The sequence below is a fragment of the Conger conger genome, chromosome 8 (genome assembly GCF_963514075.1).
Source record: "Conger conger chromosome 8, fConCon1.1, whole genome shotgun sequence".
Lineage (NCBI taxonomy): Eukaryota > Metazoa > Chordata > Actinopteri > Anguilliformes > Congridae > Conger > Conger conger.
The window spans coordinates 17,546,457-17,569,252 of NC_083767.1; the positions used below are offsets into that span (position 1 = coordinate 17,546,457).

At 39.4% G+C, this 22,796-nt stretch overlaps 2 protein-coding genes across 4 annotated transcripts; both read right to left on the reverse strand.

The window, feature by feature from the left end:
* Nucleotides 1-738: 738 nt before the first annotated feature.
* On the reverse strand, nt 739-13,995 carry bbs7 (Bardet-Biedl syndrome 7). Of its 2 annotated transcripts, none has more exons than XM_061252625.1 (19): nt 13,872-13,995; nt 10,663-10,728; nt 10,070-10,132; nt 9,506-9,681; nt 9,219-9,405; nt 8,503-8,575; nt 8,170-8,280; nt 7,402-7,532; nt 6,877-6,961; nt 6,656-6,758; nt 5,938-6,130; nt 5,596-5,670; nt 5,327-5,395; nt 4,747-4,886; nt 3,294-3,458; nt 2,853-2,962; nt 1,616-1,719; nt 1,407-1,530; nt 739-1,209 (listed from the first exon to the last, which is right to left on the reverse strand). In XM_061252625.1, the coding sequence occupies exons 2-19, from the start codon at nt 10,702-10,704 to the stop codon at nt 1,076-1,078; spliced, it is 2,085 nt and encodes a 694-aa protein (XP_061108609.1). In that variant the 5' UTR covers nt 10,705-10,728; nt 13,872-13,995; the 3' UTR covers nt 739-1,075. The 2 variants fall into 2 exon arrangements, with proteins under 2 accessions (XP_061108609.1, XP_061108608.1); XM_061252624.1 differs by lacking the exon at nt 13,872-13,995 and adding an exon at nt 10,960-11,432.
* A 75-nt stretch (nt 13,996-14,070) lies between these two features.
* On the reverse strand, nt 14,071-22,503 carry tmem33 (transmembrane protein 33). Of its 2 annotated transcripts, none has more exons than XM_061252627.1 (8): nt 22,241-22,503; nt 20,769-20,860; nt 20,268-20,362; nt 18,253-18,440; nt 17,471-17,538; nt 16,953-17,086; nt 16,299-16,382; nt 14,071-15,815 (listed from the first exon to the last, which is right to left on the reverse strand). In XM_061252627.1, exons 2-8 carry the CDS (start codon nt 20,829-20,831, stop codon nt 15,686-15,688), a joined length of 762 nt encoding a protein of 253 aa, XP_061108611.1. In that variant the 5' UTR covers nt 20,832-20,860; nt 22,241-22,503; the 3' UTR covers nt 14,071-15,685. The 2 variants fall into 2 exon arrangements, with proteins under 2 accessions (XP_061108611.1, XP_061108610.1); XM_061252626.1 differs by having other exon boundaries at nt 20,769-20,865; nt 22,241-22,489.
* Between the last annotated feature and the right edge of the window lie 293 nt (nt 22,504-22,796).

Here is a 22,796-nt window from a genome sequence, read left to right on the forward strand (position 1 = left end):
CCATTCTGCTCAATGAAATGCTTGTGTGTCTTCTGAATGTGCCCTGAGTCACAAAAGGAATTAATGCACTGCAGGCAAGGCAACTAATTATAGAGGGGAGTATACATATTTGGGTGGCTCGGAAGAATAATGAAATGTCCAGCAAGACCATTTCCAATCAAAATAACATTTTCCAGTTGAATATACACAAAATGGAATATAGTTTTGTATTGCGACTCTTTATTTTGTGGTTAAGGTAAGAAAATTGGGTACCATAAATATGCATTAGGGCGGCCTGTAATGTAGTGGTTAAGGTAAATGACTGGGACACGCAAGGTCGGTGGTCCTAATCCTGGTGTAGCCACAATAAGATCCGCACAGCCGTTGGGCCCTTGAGCAAGGCTTAACCCTGCATTGCTCCAGGGGAGGATTGTCTCCTGCTTAGTCTAATCAACTGTTTGTCGCTCTGGATAAGAGTGTCTGCCAAATGCCAATAATGTAATGTAATATGCATTCATCTGTTTATTAGGCTAATCATAATTCAAGACTTATTCTTCTTGTTTTAATGGTGTAATAGGTGCATAGACGGTAATATACAGAAACATTCATTAAGTTTTAGAAATAGAAGATAGATATCAAAATATAAAAAAATTACATGTACCCAAAACCACAAATTCACCTATTATACATGGCCTTAAAATATTCAGAACAATCTTTTGTTTAATAATATAAAGCAACCCCAATGACATGCAAAAAAAGAATAGGCAAGTGTTCCATTTATTGAAACGTTATAGTATTTGAATATGAACATAACTTTCTACAAAAAATATACATTATGCTATAAAAGGAAATCTATTCATACAATACAGTGCCAAGTACATGACATTAAAAGACATTTGTGTGGACTGTGTTCTATCATGGGAATGTTTTTTTTTTTTTAAGAATACGGTACATTTAATTGTTTAAATGTTGAGTATTCCTGTACCTTTCAACAAACATAATCTTAATATATTTCACTTACAACACCAGACAAGTAAAAAAAAGAATGACTGACTAATCAGTATCACAAGACCACCAATTGCTTAAGAATTAAATGTTACCCTTCATTGAAAAAATCCATTAAAGAATTCAGATCATAATTGTCCAGAATTTCAAGTAGTAGTGAAACTTTGGTCTTCACATTCTGTCCCTTGAACTTGAATTTGTCAATGAAGAGATCTGTGATCATACCTGCAAGAGAGCACATACAAAAGGTTTTACTAATGACCTCCCTCCTATAATTGCTCTTTAGTGTACACATTTTGCACATTTATTGCACAACAAAAACAAGAAATATCTTTATTTCCTTTTCATTTTGCCAATCCAATGAAATGTGGACAGTGTGCGTACATAGCCAGAGAGGTAATATAAAGTTTAGAACACCATACCGTATAGCCTCTCCAAATGAGCAGGCTGTTTCTTGTACTCCTCAAGAAGATGAGTGGATTCTTCCAGAATACTGCGGTACTCCGGAATCAGGAAGTCTGTGTTCCCTTCATGAACCTGTAGTTCCTGGGTGGAGAAGAAAATGCGTGACACAAACAATTTTCACAGCTGAAGAATGAAACTAGAGCAAAATATGATTAGCCCTACTCACTTTCAAAGCATCAATCAGCTGAACCTTTTTAGCAAGAAGCAGCTGGTACTCCAGCTTTGGATGAATCATCTTCAGTGTATGACTGACAGACTCTTCATTGATATCTACAGAAAGAAAGACACGTGTTAAAAAGATTGTGAGCAAACTCACCTTTAAAATAGAGTATATCGGAATATACAGTGAGGTCCGCAAGTGAACAGTGGTACAATTTCTGTCCTTCTGTACTCCAGCACATTGTATTTGAAATAAAAAAATAATGATGAGGTTAAAATGCAGACTGCCACCTATGTACATCCAAATCAGGTGATCTGTGTAGCAACTGCATCCCCTTTTATACATATTCCCCCCATTTTAGGGGGTCAAAAGTGACTGGACAGTTGGCTTCTCAGCTGTTTCTGATTAGACAGGTGTATTCAATCACTAACTTAGTGCATGTATAAGAAAAACACGAGGACCAAAGTTGTGCCAATGACAGTCAAGGAAGCCATTATGAGGCTGAGAAATAAGACAAAAATAGTCAAAGGTACAGGCCAAATAACAGACTTACTGATGATGTTCCAAACAGTTTGTTTCAGTAAGCCTATTGTTTGGCCCATCACATTTCTCAAATTTCTCAGCCATAATGACTTCCTTGACTTTCATCGCCACAGCTTTGGTCCAAATGTTGACAAGTGCCAATAACATCCTCCAAAGGGCAATCAAAATCCTGGAATCAGGACTAGATACTGAAAGTTGGATAGTTAAGTTTGGTCACTTTTGCTTTGTTGTTTGTTCATTTGTTGTTTAAAAAAAAAAAAGAAATAGGCCCTGGTCCTTATCTTTGTTGTACGGGAAGCAATTGAAATTGTACTTCCCTCTAGGGTCTTTCTGCGCACTTAGCCCTGGTTATGGGTATGCACTTTGTTGTACGTCGCTCTGGATAAGAGCGTCTGCCAAATGCCAATAATGTAATGTAATGTAATGTAATGTAATGTAATGAAAGCTTGCTTTTTTTTTTTTTTTCATGCACTAGAGTTTGAATACACCCATCTACTCAGAAACAACAGAGAAGTATGTACTCCTTGCAAAGGCAGAATACAGTAACTCCAAAATACAGGTCAAAGGTCAATTCAGAGAACAGGATAAATATGTAGAAAAATTTCAAATCCAATGTGCTGGAGTACAGAGTAGCAAAATGGACCACTGTCCAAATACTTACAGATCTTACTGTACTTCTGTACAAAGAAGAAGAATCTACCATAGGAAATGTTGAGGTTAATTTTTCTTTTGGTGGCTTCTTTGGAGAGAACATCCTTCAGAATGGAAATTGTAGAGATGTTGTCTGATTTGAAGTGACCTTCACCTTTACTAAAAAAAAAATAACACGCAACAAAAAAAACAGGCTTAACTGATTTTCTTTTCTTGGAATTACGAAGTCCTATCTGCTATGATTACTTGGTTTGTTTGTTTGTTCGTTTTTTGGACTACAAAATAACCCACTGATCCAGTGCTCATAGGATGAGCACCTTGGATACAGTAAATATCAGAACATTGTTTCCTCCCATGTCTTTCAATAACACAACAACTTGATGTCGAACAGGCAGCCTGCAGGTCATTGTAAGGACAGCCTAATTGCATTGTCTCACATCGTAGCAATACGTTTACAAGACAGTTGATGTAGACACCCATGTGACCTCACCTGTAGGCGGTTTCTAACTGTGTGCCGAGGAAAGTGTTCTGAAAGTAGAAAGTCACTGTCTCCCCAGGTGGCGTTTTTTCAGGAACCTCTGGTAGACAGAACACCACCCAGGAATGGATCTCTGCCAAACTAAACTGGCCAACCAGAGTCAGAGCATTCATGGGCCTGTGAACAGCAGAGACCCACAGAAAGAGCATGTGTCAAAGAGCTGTGGATATAAGGATTGAAGTGTCTGCTAGCTAACTTGTGAACATAGCGGAATAAGCAGGACTTTCTACTTTCATGAAACAAAGCTTACATCTAGGCAGGCTTATTACCATGGCAACACGTTCAGGGCCTTAACCTGCTCAACGGCAGCATAATTGAATTAGCCTGCTAAGGAGCTATGCACAAAAAAGAGATCCCTGAAACTGTAGTACTAGTCAGCACATGTACAAATAGCATCATGTAATGCTCAGTGGTTATAAAACTACACATTGTACATTACGGTTTTAACATTTTGTCAGTCCCCAATATTCTGCTAGGCAGCCACTACTGTCTACTCTCATATCAAGTAAATGCTATGGCAGTCTAACAGGGGTCTATGTAAACCAGAATACTCGGAAATTGACAAATATTTGGAAATTGACAAATTATGTGGTGTATACAGATACTTTTTCTCCTTGAAATTGACTAATGATATTCCGAAGATCACAGAATGAGATTAGCGGCAAAAGTGAGCATAAGATAGAAAATGATACCACATTTGTTGCACAATAAAACATTTCATGACACTCTCAAATGTATGCATTGAACAATAATGCAGGGGCCGTGCACGTGCCCACACACACAGAATTATGTCAGCATCACCCAATTTCCAAAAGACAAATACAGATCATTTTGAAAGTTTAATAATTACAGATGGTGTTGTGTCTGCACAGCCCTACAGCCTTTTTTCTCAGTTTTCTTCTTTTGAACTTTAACCTCCTTTTCATAACTGGAAGTATTTTCTAAAACATTTCCCATGTAAGTGCACTTACACTAATTAATAAACAGTCTGAAGTGAAATATTCAGAATGTTTTGTGAAAAAATATTTCCTTGTGAAAGAAATGAAGAACCATAAAGGGAGAGCCAAAGAAAAGGCTTAGGTCTTCAATACATTTTCTAAAAGATATTTGCAGAATGAATAACACAGCTTGCATTTTTACATACAATAGATATAAACACATGTTAATTTGCTGAAGCAATTTAGGAGAGGTACCTTGTTGTTAGCGCTGTACCTCGGAATAAACTACGACCTTTGAACTACAAATCCAGTTCCCTAACCATTATATTACACTGAAGTTTTAGTGTAAATATGGCAGATTCTTATGATAAATCTGAAATTATACCTGTGGTAACTGCATGTAATTTTAATATTTAATACGAGAATATTGCTGGTAACTATCATGGGTGGATATGAATGACCCTTACCTGTCTTGGTCAATGGCGTGGGTTCTTTGGTGAAGAGAAAGAGGCTTAATTTGATACTGCCGTACCTGGCAGGTTTTGGGCTGCAGGCGTGGTGTTATGTAGGCCTGCAGAGTGCCATACTGGCCCTCTATGGATCGCACCTAAAGGACAGTCATTAATTATTGATGATTATTAATACTGGAGGTACATTTCGGTTTGTGGTAAATTACTTGATAAATTCTAAATATGAAATACTCAAATATAATAAATGAGTGTAATGGTTCCAGTTGTGAAACTGGTATAAATATAGTAGTGATACCAGAAGCCATACAAGCAAACATAGAACCAAAATGGTTCATATTTAAAATGAAAATATGAACAAATATGAAAATTATGAACACTTTTGCAGGATACTGGATTAAACCAAAACAGTAACTTTCTCACAAAAGTTAAAGTTACATTTCTTGAAATTCTCCATCTCTGATTTGTTTAATATAGTATCAAATTTGTCAGATTACTAAATAAATGTAGACAAAATTAGATTTTTTTTTGCAATTTCTAATGTACATTTTAAATTTTGTACAATTTATATTCACCTTACCTTAAGCTCAAGCCTTGTAGTATTTGCTTGGCATCTGTATGTTGCCAGAAGGAAATTGCCATTGGGTTGCTATAATGAAAACATCAATGCAACATGGTTCTTGGTGTTGTAATGTTATGACATTTTTTTACTTAAAACATTAGCATAGCATTTGATACCTGGTCATAAAGGTTGCAATCTCTTGCCCTCATAGTTCATACGTACACATCCCTCAGGGAATTCAATACATTCAATGAACATTTAACAATTAAATCCAAAAATAATTTCACCTCTGAATCACATTCGCTGAAACTCACGACGGCTGAATTTTTATCGACGTCCAGCAAGTCGATTGGAACATCACTCTAGGAGAGTTAAAAAAATTTTTTTAAAAAGATCAGTACTCATTCTTTTCAGCTAGCAGGCTACATCACATAAGATATTATAGAAGGACAATAGTTTTGCGAAACTTTCAGTTCAAAATAACAATGCCAAATAAATTTAAGATTTAAGATGAGCATGAATGCTTTCATGACCAGAGAAGATAATGTCACAAAAACATTAGTCTCCTATAAGTGTTTTCCTCCCACACACTCTCTCACTTGGGACAGCCGATCAGCAGTGACCCTCACCTGGAGTAATAGGTTGTCAATAGCAGTCTGCACCTCCAGGGTGAGGCTGTAGCTGGCATCATCCTCGCAGAGGGTCAACTTGTCGTTGACACTGAAGACCGGCACTGCAGAGAGGGCTGTGCTGGACTGGGAGGTCTGCTGGTACTTCTCCCTCTCCTGGAGGACCTTCCCCTGGAGTTGCTCCAGCTCCAACCTGGGGGTGAGGCCAGGCAATGCACACTCTCAAGCCATCATTACATTACATTACATTACATACATCAGACAATGCTAATAGACTCCAGCTCATTGGGAGGAGGGCGGTGATCAGATAATGCTAACGCATTTGAGTTCCACCATAGACAACATCACAAAACACAAACGCCCTTAAGATGGTGTCTGGGGTCAGACAATCAGACAATGTTAAAGAAGTAGGGGTGAGCGAGTACGGCATTATTTGCATCTGTATCCGTACTTGTACGTGTACGTGGGAATGGTCTAAACCGGAAATTGGCGGAACCTTGTCTGGAAGCTGTTTGAATAGTCCCAATGTTTTGTATGATGACTTCTGAACCGTTTTACATACTGATTTACAGTAAAGTGCAACCTTGTACAAAATTGGTTTACCACACAACAACTTCAGAAATTCTATAGAGAATCTTAAAATAAGAAAAGCAATAAAAATCAAAGCTAAAAGTAAAGCTTAAAAAACTATACTTGCTCAAACATCCTATCAGAGTACCTGAGAGCAGCAACTTTGTTCTGAGTCTCCTGACTCATCTTCAGTTCCTCTCCAGGCCCCGCCTCTTCCTGCTGCTGCTCACTTGTGAGTCCCGTCACCCAGCCTGAAGGTTATACAAACATATTTTAATCCACTGACCCCTTGAACACATTTTTCTGCAGTAGTCATGCTGAGCTTAAGTCAATCTAGACAAAGTGGAGAAAGAGCAAGGGACACATTGCCTGTGTAAGTTGCTGTCAGAACCTCATCAAAGTTCTCCTTTCCAACACAGCCACCCTGGATAGATGTGACACTCTCTGACAGCACCTATAAAAGGCAGTAAAACAGAGAGGATTCGTATCACTACCGTTAGAACAGTAATGACTAGTCAGGCACATTTAACTCATAGTCCAAAGTTACATTGAACTACAGCCTCCACTCCATGATACAGACATGATGTGAAGTGATGTCAGAAGACTAAGTGGACTAAGTAGCAGAGACCATAGTCTGGTCCTTGCCATCGATGGTAATGACTCCTGCGCATGCTTCTGCAAGCAACACTGCGGCACAGAAGCATTACATTTAACACAAGGTAATAATTTTAGGCTTGGGGCTGTGCAGCTAATGTACTGAAATTACACTGGGACATCAGCTTCTGTGTTCTTCTGCAGAAAGCTATCAAAACCTTTCCCCAGCCCTGAGGATGGCCAAGCCTTCCCAACGCTAGCCTGCTGGAGGGAATCAGAGCCTCTCTCTGGTAAACTCACGTGCTCGAATCGCAGGGTGGGCTCGTTGGAGCCGTCCAGCCCATACACTTCCACCGTCCCGTCGTCCCTGCCAACCAGGATCTCTCTCACTCCATCGCCCAGGATGTCAAACGTATCGATGCACAGGATGCCTAGTGAGCAAGGACCACAGTCATCAACATGCCTTTGGATGGAGGAACTGAATCCGATTACGATGAACCAATTATATAGTCATACATTTAATACCAATTTAAGACCAATTAAGCGCTGAATATACATACTACTGCGGTAATATGTTGCTACAGTAACGGAAATTATAGATCTCTTTTAATTGTGTGTATGAGAGAAGAAAAAGAACCCATACTTTTTGAAAATGACATAATTTCTTTAAATTATAAAGTGTAACATATTTCATACCTCCTCCTGGTGGCATTTTGGTACCAATATTGATTGTTTGTGTTCTTAAATTTCTCCTTTATATGCCGTTTGTGGGCGAAATTCCCACTGCATATTCAAATGTGATTACTGATGCAAAGACAAATACAATCCGATTAGCGTCTTTAAAATTTGGTTTGATACATTGCTCAATATTACCATGTCAGGCGACATTGTTGGTTGTCTCTTGGGAGTCTTCTTTCTCAAAAATGTGCAATCATCGTATAAGCACTCAATGTAGCTAATAACCTTCACTGTGAACAGAACTTTGGTATTTGGAGTGTGAAAACAAAATTGTATGACCATCAGGAGCGGAAATAATGAAATAATATTAATAACAGAAGAATCTAATACCTCCTTTTTTCTTCTCATTAGCAAGCTCCCATTTTTGAACTGAAGAGGATTCTGTGATCTTCACCAGCCCGAGTTTCCCATCGGCTGTTCCATAAAGAACTTCTCCACTGCCTGAAGAAGAAAAATGGTTACACAATGTATATGTTATGTATATGTATATGTTCATTCCAACTGTGGCATATCCAATATTGAACAAATTCAAAGGATAAAACAATGCAAATTACTGTAAGTATACTTCTCACTAATTGCGGCATATTAAACATGATGGCAAGAGATCTACTGAAATTATTATTTATATGAAACTCAATATGAAGATAGATTATTCAAGTATACCTCCATCTCTGTTATTTAACTCCAAAACAGATGGAGGTCCAGAAACTTCAACTTCATACATGAGCTCAGACCCCTACAGGACAACAATTCACAGGAATCAGCCATGTCTCAATCCCATCGGGAACAGGATAAGGAAATGCAGAAAATTAATTACTTTTACTGAATATTACAATCAGATGAGAACTACGAAAATGGGTCTCTATGCAAATAAAACATAAATATGAACATAAATATCAAAATACGTAATTGAAAATATATTCCTGAAATAAAATAGCTGAAAAATCAATATGTAAGTCCTGATTGATTTAATCCTATGTGAGTAAAGCCTGATTGACCGCTTGACATAACTTGCATTTTTTTTGTTTTTTTTGTTTTTTATTCATGAAAAAGCAATTCCATGGTAACTGACGTTACAACTGCTGAATATTTGGGTGGTAAAGCGCAATACAGCTACATAATTGAGACTGATAAGTAATAAAAGGATATGTCAGGCTCTAATATAGCAGTATTGGACTTTACCGCTCAGATAGCCTGCAGTTGGTTGCCGTGGAATTGCCCAAAACCATTTATGCAGCTGGATAGATGCTGAAGCAATGTAGGTCAAGTACCTCGCTCTAGGGTAAAATGGCAGTGTCCTACCTTTGGGCTACAAGTCTGATTCCCTACCCATCATGCTGCACTGCACACAGCACACACACACTGCACACAGCACACACCTGCAGCACTCTGAGAACTCGATCCTGACAGGCGAGGACGGGAACGACACGGCCTGCATTCTCTGCTGGCAAACAAACGATGTCATTGATTTTGTCCCCCGAGAGGTAGTAATCTTGGTCCTTGCAGTCACAATAGTGGTTGTAGATGTAACTGGCACAAACAAAGAGGTCCGCCCCTGAAACATACCTGTGAAAAAAGATTCACGAAGAAAAGGGTAGTCAGACTTAATATTTATGTGCTGTTACAAATGATTGCACGGCATTCAACAAAAGTCAAGAGCACGTACATGGCCTTGATGCTTTCCGCTAGATTCGCTTCAAATGACAGGAACTGTTTGCCTTTCTTGGTGTATCCTCGGACTTCAGAACCAGCTGCCACAAAGATCTTCTCCTGGGGTGTCCCAAGTGCCCCGCCAAGATCCAGTCTGGTGATCTTCTGCCCAGGCAGAGACTTGAAGACAGGCTGGAGGGTGACCAATCAAAGACAGCGTCACCAGGGGGATCAATTTACCCAAGACACATGAGTCTCATCACCAGTCACAGACATGGATGGCTAGCTTAATAAAAAAAAAAGTACTGAAGTTGTTTGCATGCAACTGACAAAATGTAATTTATACGCCATAGAAACTTCCAAAAGGTGAGGCTTGCATGGCCCTAAAAGAACAACAATTTGAAAAGGAAATGTTTGGAAAATGCTACTAATAATGAAAGTTACTATTTGTTTTTACAGCTGATGAATTGGAATGGGTCACCAGCTTCAGTGTTGTTCTGCAAAATGTTGCAAAAGTTTCCCCCAGCCCAGATGCTTTGGTGTTTGCCCAAAATACCATGTGATACGATGGAGTACTTACAACTGCCTCTCCTTTCTTCATCCCAAAACATGTTATAACTCCATCTTGATCAGCCACAGCAACCTAAAAAAGGTAAATCGAGCAAATGCAGTATGGAATGAAAGTTTAAGAAAACCTGCCCAAGATGGTATCATCAAATATCTTTACCAATAATCATGATTATAGTTTTACAAGCACAACAACAAATACAACATGCATGCTCAATTTAGTTCTAAAACAAAACAAATATATGAAATGTTCCTTAAAAATGGGTAAATAAGGTCACATATATTCTTCTTTTAAAAGAGCCAAGAATACTACAAGAATTATAACTGTATTTAATGCAAACACGGGAGAATGAAATGTTTATGAATAGCCTATTGTTTCATTTTTCTTTTTTAAAGCCTAGATGCGGAGGGCAGAATGGTGTCCCTTTCATTATACACATGTACTACTGTTATTTATTTACATTTATATTACATCAACGTGGATGTAATACAATTGAAACAGAACATGGAAGGAGTCAGCAATAAGAATTTACAGGGCACCAATTTCCATGGTACCAATTACACCAACAAGTAAATAAGAGGGAAAAAAGTGTTTATTATGAACACCTTTTGTGTTGCTCTCCGTCCAACTGCAGGCAGGAGTCTCATTGTTTTCTGGGAAGTCACCCCAACCTGACAATGGCAATAAAAAAAAAATCATTTATTCATCAAACTGAAGTTATCTAACATAGACTATCTAACTGTTACACTGCACGTGACACGAATCCAATTTTCGTAAAGTGCATGAATTATCATCACTTCACTGGCTAAGTAACACAACTTGAACATAATAACAAACATATGTTGCAAACTGCCAAGTAACATGTTCTAAAAATGACATCATGCTAAAGCACTAATGCTTACCTGTAAATAATCAACCCGGTTCAAATTGAGTTCCATCTTCCAGCCAGTATGTTTCTCGGCGTTTGATAGGAAATCTGTAATTTAGCTAGCTAATGTCAGCTAATCAGTTGTCTAACTAGATAACGTTAGCTAATTTAGTCAATGCAGAAAAACATGTACGGTCAACTAGCCATATGCGTGCATTAGCTAGTGGACAGTTAGCTAGCTATATCCGAGATTAGCTAGCTAGATAGCATTGACAAAATTGGTTGTTTGCTAGCTAGTTAGCTAGCACTAGCTAGCTAGGAATTATGTTGCTAGCAATGCCATTACCAGAGATAAAACGAAATAAATGTACCGAGTGACAACATGAAGTTACATATCAAGCAAGTACAGAAATGCGAAGATACTTGAAATTTATCTAACGATGTTTCGAAAACTAAGACGCCATATGGTCCACAGGATTGTTGCTAAGTAGTCATCAGCAGTAGATGATTCCCCGTTTCCATGGCAAAGCATTGGAAGGAGATTGGATAATAGAATGTACGGATGGATACAAAGTCTGTTTTCATTGGTTGAGAGAGTACTTGAGCACTTACATGCTTCTTGTGTCAACCATAGAGTGTATAAGAACATAAGAGCTCAGTGGTTGTGGTCGTGGTTGGAGGCTTGCTCCAAGGGATTGTTCACTTCGGTTTGTTCTCTCAATAAGTTATATTCGGAATATTTCATGTTTAATATTTAAGATATGTAGTCACCATTGTATTCCTGTATCCACTTTTGGTAATAAATTGTCTTCATACTAAAATGCCCAAGTTAAAGCACATAAAATGGAGCTAGCCAAATTAATAAATACATAAAATTGCCTGATCTACAGAAGTTTGATTAATTGAATTGAAAGTTTGATTGATTACTAAAAGGCACCATACAATGTTTTTCTAGCAGAACTGACACGTTGTTATATCATGGGACTCTAGATACAAGGGGAGACCATGTATAAAAAGGGATGTAATACCTTCAGATTACCTGATATGGATGCAAAAACAGTCATATGAAAAAGTTTGTGCACCCCTGATTATTTCCATTTATAAATCATTGGGCGTTTCGATCCGCAACCTCATTTTGATCTATCAAATAACTGATGGACACAGTAATATTTCAGTAGTGAAATGAGGTTTATTGGATTAACAGAAAATGTGCAATATGCATGAAAACAAAATTAGACAGGTGCATAAATTTGGGCACCCCAACAGAAAAATCACATCAATATTTAGTAGAGCCTCCTTTTGCAAAAATAACCACCTCTAGACGCTTCCTATAGCCGCTAACGAGTGTCTGGATCCTGGATGGAGGTATTTTGGACCATTCCTCCTTACAAAACATCTCCAGGTCAGTTAGGTGTGATGGTTGCCGAGGATGGACAGCCCGCTTCAAATCATCCCACAGATTTTCAATGATATTCAAGTCTGGGGACTGGGATGGCCATTCCAGAACATTGTACTTGTTCCTCTGCATGAATGCCGGAGTAGATTTTGAGCAGTGTTTTGGGTAGTTGTCTTGTTGAAATATCCAGCCCTGGTGTAACTTCAACTTTGTGACAGATTCTTGAATATTATTCTCAAGAATCCGCTGATATTGAGTGGAATCCATGCGACTCAATTTTAACAAGATTCCCAGTACTGGCACTGGCCACACAGTCCCACAGCCTGCTGGAACCTCCACCAAATTTTACTGTGGGTAGCAAGTGTTTTTCTTTGAATGCGGTGTTCTTTCGCCGCCATGCATAACACCCCTTGTTATGATCCAATAACTCAATCTTTGTTTCATCAGTCCACAGCACCTTAATCCAAAATGAAGCTGGCTTGTCCAAATGTGCTTTTGCATACCTCAAGCGACTGTTTGTGGCGTGTACGCAGAAAAGGCTTCTTCCGCATCACTCTCCCGTACAGCTTTTCCTTGTGCAAAGTGCGCTGTATTGTTGAACGATGCACAGTGACACCATCTGCAGCAAGATGACCGGTCTGTAGGTCTTTGGGTTGCATTTGACAATTCTCACCATCCTTCGATTTTGCCTCTCCGATATTCTTCTTGGCCTGCCACTTCTGGCCTTAGCAAGAACAGTGCCTATGGCCTTCCATTTCCTCACGATGTTCCTCACAGTGGAAACTGACAGCTGAAATCTCTGAGATAGCTTTTTATAGCCTTCCCCTAAACCATAATGCTGAACAATCTTTGTTTTCAGGTCATCTGAGAGTTGTTTTGAGGCCCCCATGTTGCCACTCTTCAGAGGAGAGTCAAAGAGAAGAACAACTTGCAATTGGCCACCTTAAATACCTTTTCTCATGATTGGATGCACCCGTCTATGAAGTTCAAGGCTTAATGAGCTCATCAAACCAATTGTGTGTTCCAATTAATCAGTGTCAAGTAGTTACAGGTATTCAAATCAACAAAATGACAAGGGTGCCCAAATTTATGCACCGGTCTAATTTTGTTTTGATGCATATTGCACATTTTCTTTTAATCCAATAAACCTAATTTCACTACTGAAATATTACTGTGTCCATCAGTTATTTGATAGATCAAAATGAAGTTGCAGATCCAAACACCCAATGATTTATAAATTGTCAGGGGTACCCTCAAATTACAGGGGAGTCTTCACATTAACCAAATTTTTGATAATTTCATTTAAATCCAACAGAAATTGTACCAGTATTTTGCTTTATTTGGCCAAAATGAATGTTTCCTATCAAAAGACTGTCAACAACACTGAACTGGCAGGTTATATTGCTGAAAAAAAAAAAAAAAATTCAAGTGCATCTATAATTCAAGTGTGCCGAATAACAATTGGTAAATGGCCATATTTGGATCCAGTTCTTACACAAGGATAAATACAATTACATGATATACAAGTGTTGTTACCCAAAGCTACTTACTAAATGTGATACACATACTGATGTGTGGTGAGGGTTCTGGCACAAAATGGCTGCCGTGCATCACCCAGGTGGGTGCTGCACTTTGGTGGTTGAGGAGTTTCCCCCTCATCACTGTAACAAAACTGGAGACAAGCTGACCATCAGTCTTGGTTTTGCAGAAACAAACAAACCACAAGAGACAGACACAGAAGCAAACAAGTCTTCTTAATCAAGCTTCACTTCTTTAATAATGAATCGACTGTTGATCAATGCATTCATAGGAACGTTTCAAAGCAGTTTCACACCAAGAACCTGATCAAATATAAATATGATAAATTATTGTTTTCAGTTATTTGCTCCTTTTATTTTCTGTATAAAATGTTTTTAATGGACTAATCAAAACACAAAGGAAGAACTCAGAGAACAATAAACAAACAAAAAAAAGTCGTACATTAGTTCATGCAGCCATGCCAACAACTGCAGAGGTAGTCCAACAGAACGGCAAATAAATAATTAGCCGGTGAATAAAAACACATACAGCAGGAACTTTCAACCTTTTACTGGACCCAGACCCCCTCTCCCACACACAGAGAAGTCGAGAGCACCACATTCAGTCTGTACCAGCTGTTGCTGTTAAGTTTTAGTTGTAGCAATCCAAGTTCTACAATTATAAGTATTGTCATAGGATTGAGTTTCATTCCGAGTATTTTATTTACATTACCAGCTTTTACTGTTGTTCCTCCTTCATGTTATTCAAGGTCCCCCTAGTGGTTCCTGGACCTCTGATTGAAAACTCCACAAGAGACTTGAATTAGATTTTAAAGAAGTTTCACATAATTATTTTTCCTACCCTAAGCCTGCAGAGCTGTCAACATAAATTTAAAATGCTACTAACATGACAAAGGCTAGCATGCCCTGAAATAATTTACTGCCCTAATTACTAATTCATTTCCAGCCTTGTAATGCACTGTATGAGTATACATATATATTGCAGATATCTAGATACCTATATCAGAACAAAACCAAGCTGTGCAATTTACTAAGGTCATTTTTTTGACAAATTACATTGCAGAAATAACTGAAATATTGCCTTTCACTTAAATTAATGTAAATTGTTAAAACATTTTATTCAGCATACATAAAACAGAGGGTAGCACTCACACGTACTGCATATTTAATCTTTTAGAACTGATTTAAGACGATGCATAATGTGTATAAATATATAACTATACGATACAGGCAATCAAGAGTTCTCATACAATGCTTTACACACTTGATAAGAAAAGGAACTGAATATAAAAAAGATATACTGTGATGGGAGTGGTACTCACTGCTTTGACATCGTGTCTGTGTGTAGGAATGCATACACAAATACACACAGTAGAAAAGAAAAATGTGTAGAAATGATAAAGTTCGGTTGGAAATTATTTTCATGACATTTTTAAGTTGACAAAAATTTGAAGTAAAGAAATGATCTTAGAAAAAAAGGGAAAGAAATTAAGTGGGGGGGAAATAAAAAGAAAGAAATCACAAAGACCCCTTGATTGAAGTTCCTTTCAAAGCTCATCGTTACTTGGTACAGTAAAATATGCGTGGGACGTGTGGTGCGAGGCAGCTGTTAAAAGGGGGGCACAGGGGAGGGGTGGGGGTAATTCTGGTCCGTGTTTTCAGTGCACTGTGATTCGGAGCCTCACTCTCTGGCGCGTATAGGGGGGGGGCAGCCTGCGGGGTCCCCGGCTCCTCGGGACGAACCCTGAAAAAGCGTCCCTTTCGGCAGGTCCCTCGGGAGCGCCTCCCCTCGCTAACCCCCCCCCCCCCCCCCATCGGGGCCCGTTTCACACCCCTGTGGGGGCCAGCCGGCTGATGAAGGCGATGCTGTTGAGGCACATCCTCCTGAAGAAGGCGGGGCAGGCAGGCTTCATGATGAGGTGCTCCAGGAGCACTCGCAGCTCAGTGAACAGGGTGCTGAGGGAGGCAGGGAGATGGAGGAAAGCGTGAAAATAAGCGAGAGGCGTCGAACCAAACATTTACACGTGGTGACCTGCGCTTGTGTACAGAAGCATGTTCTTCCAGTAGTGACTATGCAGAAGCAAAAACATACAGCAGTGGTCTCCCGGTCTTGGAGAGCCGCAGGGTGTGTCTAATTGGTCAATTAAAGCAGTTCTTTACAGAGTTAAATCCCCTAAACTGGTTTCCTGGGTATGAATTGATTGCTGATATTAAGGTGAAAACAAAAACCAGCACATCCTGCAGCTCTACAGGACCTGGAGTGAGGACCGCTGACCTACAGCGTCATTGATGCAAAGCACCATGAGTGCCAATAGCTCAATAGCTCCCCCTTGTGGGGAATCTTCAGACTGCTAAATATGTGTGTGTGTGAGACAGTTGCATGCAAGTTCCCAGAGGTGCTTTGCTTCTAAAAAACAAACAAAAATAGGCTGCTCTTACCGACAGTAAGGGTTTCTCCGGGAGGAGTAGCGTAGAGTGAGGAACCTGTAGTAAATGAAAGGCTGCAGCAGGCTTCCTTGGCCGCTGTAAAGGAGAAGGACAGGAGTGTTACCGCGGTCACCAGGGGACTCTCACTCCCATACAAAAAAAGCACTGGAGTGATTGGTTCATATTGTTCAACTAAGACATGGACAGTCCTAGCCCTGGAGGCTAACAAACATGCTACATTTTAACCGCTTCAGCTCCATTCTCACACCAGCATTCAAACAGCAAAAAAACAGTTACTCAAACAAAGCCCGTTCAAATGATGATGATCAGTGATCCGTCTACGATCCAATGAATGAATCAATTAATCTATCATGTAAAAATCTAAATTTTTCTGTAAATTTACAGAAACGTCTTCTCAATCACCTCTCAAAAAGGATTCATGACCTCCAATTTCTGGAATCAGTTTCATGAATAATGGTAGTATTGCTTTGTTTTTACATGCTAAAATATAATACTAACCCTAAATATAACGCTGCCCACAAGTGGAAAATTAGTCATCAAAAATGGAGGAAAATTGATTCCATCAATTGCTTAAAACATTTCACTCAATAATTTGTCTTGAATTAACTATTAACTGACCCTTGAAAGATGGGTCAACAAACTCACCTGAAGAGCAAGAAAACTGTTGCCGGCATAAGGAAGATCTCATTGCATGCAATGAACTTCAGGATATTCTGTTGGTTGGCCGTGAGCTTGTCTAGAAGGTTCCGCACGAAAGCCAAGCTGTTGGGACCCACTGTCTAAAGAGCATATCACACAATATAAAGCAGTGACGAGACACAGCAGGTTTAACGAATGACTAAAGGCTGTATCTGCCATCATGCATAAAAAGGTGGTGAACAAGCATGAGAATTACCATCAAAAGACAGTATCTGACCATTTTTTTAAAGACAAACCCAACATTTAAGACAAAAATCCTTAAGCAGAATACATAAACAGCAACAATCTATGTTCTCAAGCAGCAGCTACATAATACACTGCTTCAAACCCCTATCTGCTGCAGTCAACTACCCGCAAACATAATATCCTAAATCAGCAGACTAGCAGCTATAGCTAGAGGAATAAATTTAAAAACTATAATAAAACCTATTAATTAAAGCTATAAAGTAGAGGAATAGACTTACATCCAGGACCCTCTTGGTGTACGTTGTGGCATGAAGCAAGGAGAACAAAAACACAGGGAAAATACCCACTGAAAGCCATGGTTAAGAAAGAGACTGGGTCAGAATGGATTAAAGCACCTAAAAGAGCATTTGTGAAAAGGTTTGGTTTGCCAGGCAAAGTTGTGTATGGTTTTATGTTATTGTAACAATATAGTTTTATTCTATAAAATGTATTTGGCCAAATGTTATTTTAATACTCAATATTATTTTCCAATACACTACTGTACAGCCAAAAAGAAACACAAATATATATGTTTTATAAACAGTGCAATGCTATAAAACTTGGCTTGAATAAATGGCTTGAATAAATAACTGGAGTTAATTAAATTATGTGTGGGAAGATTCTTATTTGCCCTATTTTTTACATTTATTAACACTATTTTGTTTGAAAGTCTCTTAAGCACTCTAACTTTTGTTTGGATAAGTGCTATGTAAATAAAGATGTATTATTATTATTATTATTATCATCATCATCATCATCATCATCACCTTAGAAAGTAATCCTTTAAATCCTTTAAACACTGCTATTTGTTCTGGCATAAAAAGGACAGGCTATGAAAGGCAGCAAAATAAACTGTCAAGCCTGACAAGCTTGTCCCTGTTCTTCAGACTTATAAGCAACAACTTGTTATAACATTTTACATTTCTACAGGATCTTATGTACAGACTAGAAATCGATCAGGCAAACATTCTCAAGAGTTGTGGATCTAAATAGAACAGATTGGGCTGCTGGTGGAGGATACTGGTGATGGGGTAGGAGTTGACGAGGATGAGGGAGTAGAGCAGGTAGTGGCAGCTGTCTTCCTGCAGGGCCTGAGCCAGGAAGGCCCGGCTCAGCTGGAAATGAGGCAGCCTCTGGTGCAGCCGTAGGGCGCTGGTCAGGGCGTTGGCCAGCAGGGCACGCTGGTAGAAATTTGCAGCCTCAAGAAGACTGGAAGAGACAGGGAAAAACAGGGCTCATTCCAATCGCTCATTTTTCTCTTTTTCTTTTCCTGGCTCCCACAGGGAGAGGCTAGAAAAGTGAAGACTGAGAAATTAAGAAAACGTGAATTAGGCTAATGGAATGTCCTTGCTCCTTCAAACATCAGCTAGGTGGCATAAGGTGGCATAAGCATGGCAGATGGGGAGAGGTGGACCCACAGGGCGATTGTTTATACGTCACGCTTCCCGAGAAAGACTTCCGCAAAAGGATGCGCTCATGTTTCCTTGCTCAAAGGCAAAATTGGAAATTCTTAAATTCTAGCTCCTAGAAAGAACTCTTAATGGGCTGGAATGTCCTTAAAAGTTAAAAGTTAAAAGTTAAAAGAAAAAAAAAAAACTGGAAAATAAGAGATTGGAATGAGCCCACTGTCCCCAAGGCCCGTCCAATAGGTCAGAGCACTTTAAATCATTTTGTTGAGGTCCTCCCATTTGAAACCGACTGAAATCAAAGTCTGCAGACATTATCAAACAAAGAAATCTGTTCAGTACACTTTGCTGTCAATAAAGGGTAGCAACATAAGAATTTTAAGAGCCAACACGGCTAGTGTTTATTTTCCCGTTACAATCCGGCAAGCCTGTGAAACATTCCCACAAAAAAATAAACATGAGCCTTTGGGGGAAAAAATGCTTCTGAACTGGCACAGATCCAACAGTCCAGCAGGAAACATCCTGTTGTGCTCTGCAGATGTCTGCATCTGTACTGCATGACATCAAAACTGCCGCTATTTCACATAACAAATCTTCCTGCAAAATAATTCGTCAAAACCAATACATTTGTCTGATTGACTGATTGTATAATGGTTGCGCTATACAATGTTTTCTTTACACATGCCTTGCTTGGCAGTCATGTGACCGAGCAGACAATGAAGGATTGTGATTATTCCTGCTAGTGATTTACTAAACTAATACTTCACCTGCAAAATTCTGCCTGCCAGCATCCATTTTTTTCACCTTATAGGTTAGAACTAGCAAAACAATGCAGCCAATGGATGGAGAGGTACAGGAATATTAGCAGTGGATCTGTTTGAATATCCTTTGAATTTGTTTTCATTAGGACAGCAAACTGCGCATATAGTCAGGAGTTTCCAATGCGTTCTGAGGGCAGCATTAGATGTGACTGGTTCTATCAGGCATCCAATCAAACAAAAAGGTGGAGGTGGAGTCAGTATTTAACATGCCTGGACAACAGCCTTGTCTGCCGAAATGGCAGCTGTGCCATCCAGTAGGTTTAGTGTGGTGGTTAGTGTGATAGTCTCTCATGCAGAAGACCTGGGTTAGAGGTTTACCAATTACTTTCACTTTCTCATTGTTTCACTCACTTTGATTTAAAAACAAAAAAAACATAAAACGCATAACATCATATTTTCATGTGTCCAGGGGGTTTTGGGGAAAGGCAAATCTTAATTCCTCTTTTTCCCCCATTTGTTCAATACCATTAATTTTAGTGATTTCTTGTTTAACACAAGGGGAAAATAGTCAGTTGATCAAAGATAATACAGGTGTTAATGGGAGGCCAGGCTCCCACTCCCTACAGCAAATGATCCCACCACCTTGCTTTCTAGACTGAGTGCCTGATAGAACCACACATCTAACGCTGCCCTCAGAATATGTTCTGAGCACAAATGGTGTCTAGGGCTGTAATACCCCGGTAAGTGATTTATACTGTAAATAAATTGTTGAAGTAAAGGAAGGGGAAAATGTAAGGACTTAACTGAAAGCATGTTCAGAAAGGTTTAAAATGGAAGGTAGTGCAATGATGAGCTGATACTGCACTTACCCGAGGAGAGGCAGAATGAACAGCACAGAGCAGTAGACCGTGAAGAGGCGAGACAGCCACATTGCAGTTTCCACTTTGTTGCTCAACATGAATTGCTGTGGCACAAACAAATTGTATCGCATGAGACCCTTAACCATTTTGCTGAATTTTGCTTACTGAAATCAGTAAAACGGCAGATGAACATTGCTAACGGTGTGACTTATAAGGAGACCAATTGGGGTGACCAATTCAAAATTCAAAGAGAGAAGAGTATCCGCTGTGGTGTAAACTCTGCAGTCTAATGTTGATGCCTACAGATGTCAGTTTAATCTGATGTTGACGTCAGTGGTCTGTGTACTATTCTTCACAGATATAACAGGCATAGCTGCATTGTGTGCATCCTGAGACCGCACACTGCCCCAAACCTGTTAGCCCAGGGAGCTTGAGACCAGAGTCAATCATTGGGGGGGTAAGGTACATGTGTAAATGAGGGAGTTTCTTTGAACAAACAATGATACTCACCACCGGCCCTTGTCTGGCCTGAGGAGGGGGACTGTTGGTCTCACTGGTCTCGGTGTCTGCCATCTCTCCAAGTCTGCTTTACCTTGGGGGTTCTATTCTGGAATACACACACAGGTTTAGCCAGGTCAGCTCAACACAAACCATGCAAAGTAGCATGGACAAGAGGCTGATTAGTAATGGGATGCACACACATTTTTGGCCAGGTAGGTGATATGCTAAAACAGAACCAATGACAGCACCCTTAAACCCAGATGCATCCATTCACAACTCTCATCGTGAAATGTATCGATCGGATTTAGCTCAAATATAATCATAGCGACTGCGTTTGGCTAACAAAGCCCAGAATCAGGGGGCATCAGGTGACTATAGAGCAACACAAGGGATTTGGGTCTCAAATGCATGAGACTGCATGATGAAATTTGAAAGCACATATTGCCTTTAGTATTTTCACGTAGTAACATTAATAGTTAACTACATCACGCCTGTAAAAATAGCTATGTCTATCCTAGAAACGACCAGAAGACGTCGGCACATTAAAAAGAAAGTAGCGCAACTGGCAAGCTAGCGAACCTCGGCCCTGGCTAACAGTCAGATAACAACTAACTTAACGTTAGTTTAAGGAACCAATAACTTTACGTTAGTTGACAATTTGCATAAATCATGTATGGTAATATGTCATAGTGTGTTACCTAGACAACTCATCTATCAGGGAAATATAGATTCAATTGATTAACGACCCAACGTTGTTTTATAGCTAAGGTCCCTGGGTATGCTGCCTGAAAATTTAGCTGTGGCAAGACAGCAAAAACCTCCTCCAAGAAAGTTATTCATCGTCAGTAACACAATTTTGGCTAACACTACCAAATTGTAAATGCAAGTTTGATTGCCTGAATGAATCAATGAGGTCAGACATTTAAAAGACATAGCTAGCTAACTAACAGTTAGCCTAACGTACAAGTCAAAGGTAACGCACCCAAGCCGATGTTCAGAGGCAAGCACTTTCAGACGATTTTGCTGGTAACTTTTTTCCCAATGTTCCCAATGTCAGCACATAGATACGTGTTTGAATGTTAATTGTGTTGATAATAATTATGGGTAAGCTAGCTAGCTAATGCCAAGCATATTCTTACCACGACGGTGGCCGCGTGACATTCGATTCTTAGCTGGTAAACTAGCAGGCTACGACACGTAGCAAGCAATGCTACTGTCATTTCAGAAGCACACCATCAAACGAATGTATAACCAGATAATGCATAGCATCCGTAAAATACTGAATAAACAATAATAGCCTAGGCTAGCTAAATGTGAAAATCTGTGAAATCACAGACCATAGCTCGCTATTGAATGATCGAGAATGTTCCAGAATTCGATCGCTAAGTAATGCTAACGTTATTCATTCCCATTTCTATGGATGGCGATTCCAACTGACTTATAAATACACGCGAAAAGTAACGAAACCGTTGTAAACTCACCTGCTACGATATCGTGTAGACGCGGTGTTGTTTAAATTCGCTAAGGTGTGTATTAAGCGAACTTGCTATTGTGGGCAAGCTGACACATTCACATACAAAGTATAACTGGCTAGCTTGCTTGCTAACTAGTTACCTCCACGATTACAGCAGTAGCACGACTATCACTTTTATCGCGAGGTTTCGTTTGTCCTGTAGTATTTCCTTCCCCCTCCGCTGTTACTTCTACTTCCGTATGATTACTGGAATAAATTCTTCTTCACAATGACCCCAGCCATTCAGCGAAGGGCATTGAGAGGTTTGAGATGCTATTTTCCATTCAAGCGAACTAATGTTTCGTCCAATAGCCACAGCGATTGCTGCATACAAAGACAAATTATGTTGACATTCACAACAGATGAGAAAAACACATCTCTGTTCTTTGGAATGGTCCGATTTTTAATTATTTTTTACAAATAGTCACAATAGTAGACATAGCACCACACACTGCTCAAAGGGTGCAGCTAATTGCCTCTGAAGAGATGGGGGTGGGGGGTGGGTGTACCGCAAAGCAGGTGTG

Coding starts and splice junctions, on each gene's coding strand:
- bbs7 (XM_061252624.1), bottom strand. CDS start 10,995: ATGGAACTCAATTTGAACCGGGTTGATTATTTACAG. Junction 1,720..2,852: donor TAACCTCAACATTTCCTATG/GTAGATTCTTCT, acceptor TTCTTTCTGTAG/ATATCAATGAAGAGTCTGTC. Junction 1,531..1,615: donor AGCTGATTGATGCTTTGAAA/GTGAGTAGGGCT, acceptor TTCTCCACCCAG/GAACTACAGGTTCATGAAGG.
- tmem33 (XM_061252627.1), bottom strand. CDS start 20,831: ATGGCAGACACCGAGACCAGTGAGACCAACAGTCCCCCTCCTCAGGCC. Junction 20,363..20,768: donor AGGCCAGACAAGGGCCGGTG/GTGAGTATCATT, acceptor TTTGTGCCACAG/CAATTCATGTTGAGCAACAA. Junction 18,441..20,267: donor TTCATTCTGCCTCTCCTCGG/GTAAGTGCAGTA, acceptor TGTCTCTTCCAG/TCTTCTTGAGGCTGCAAATT.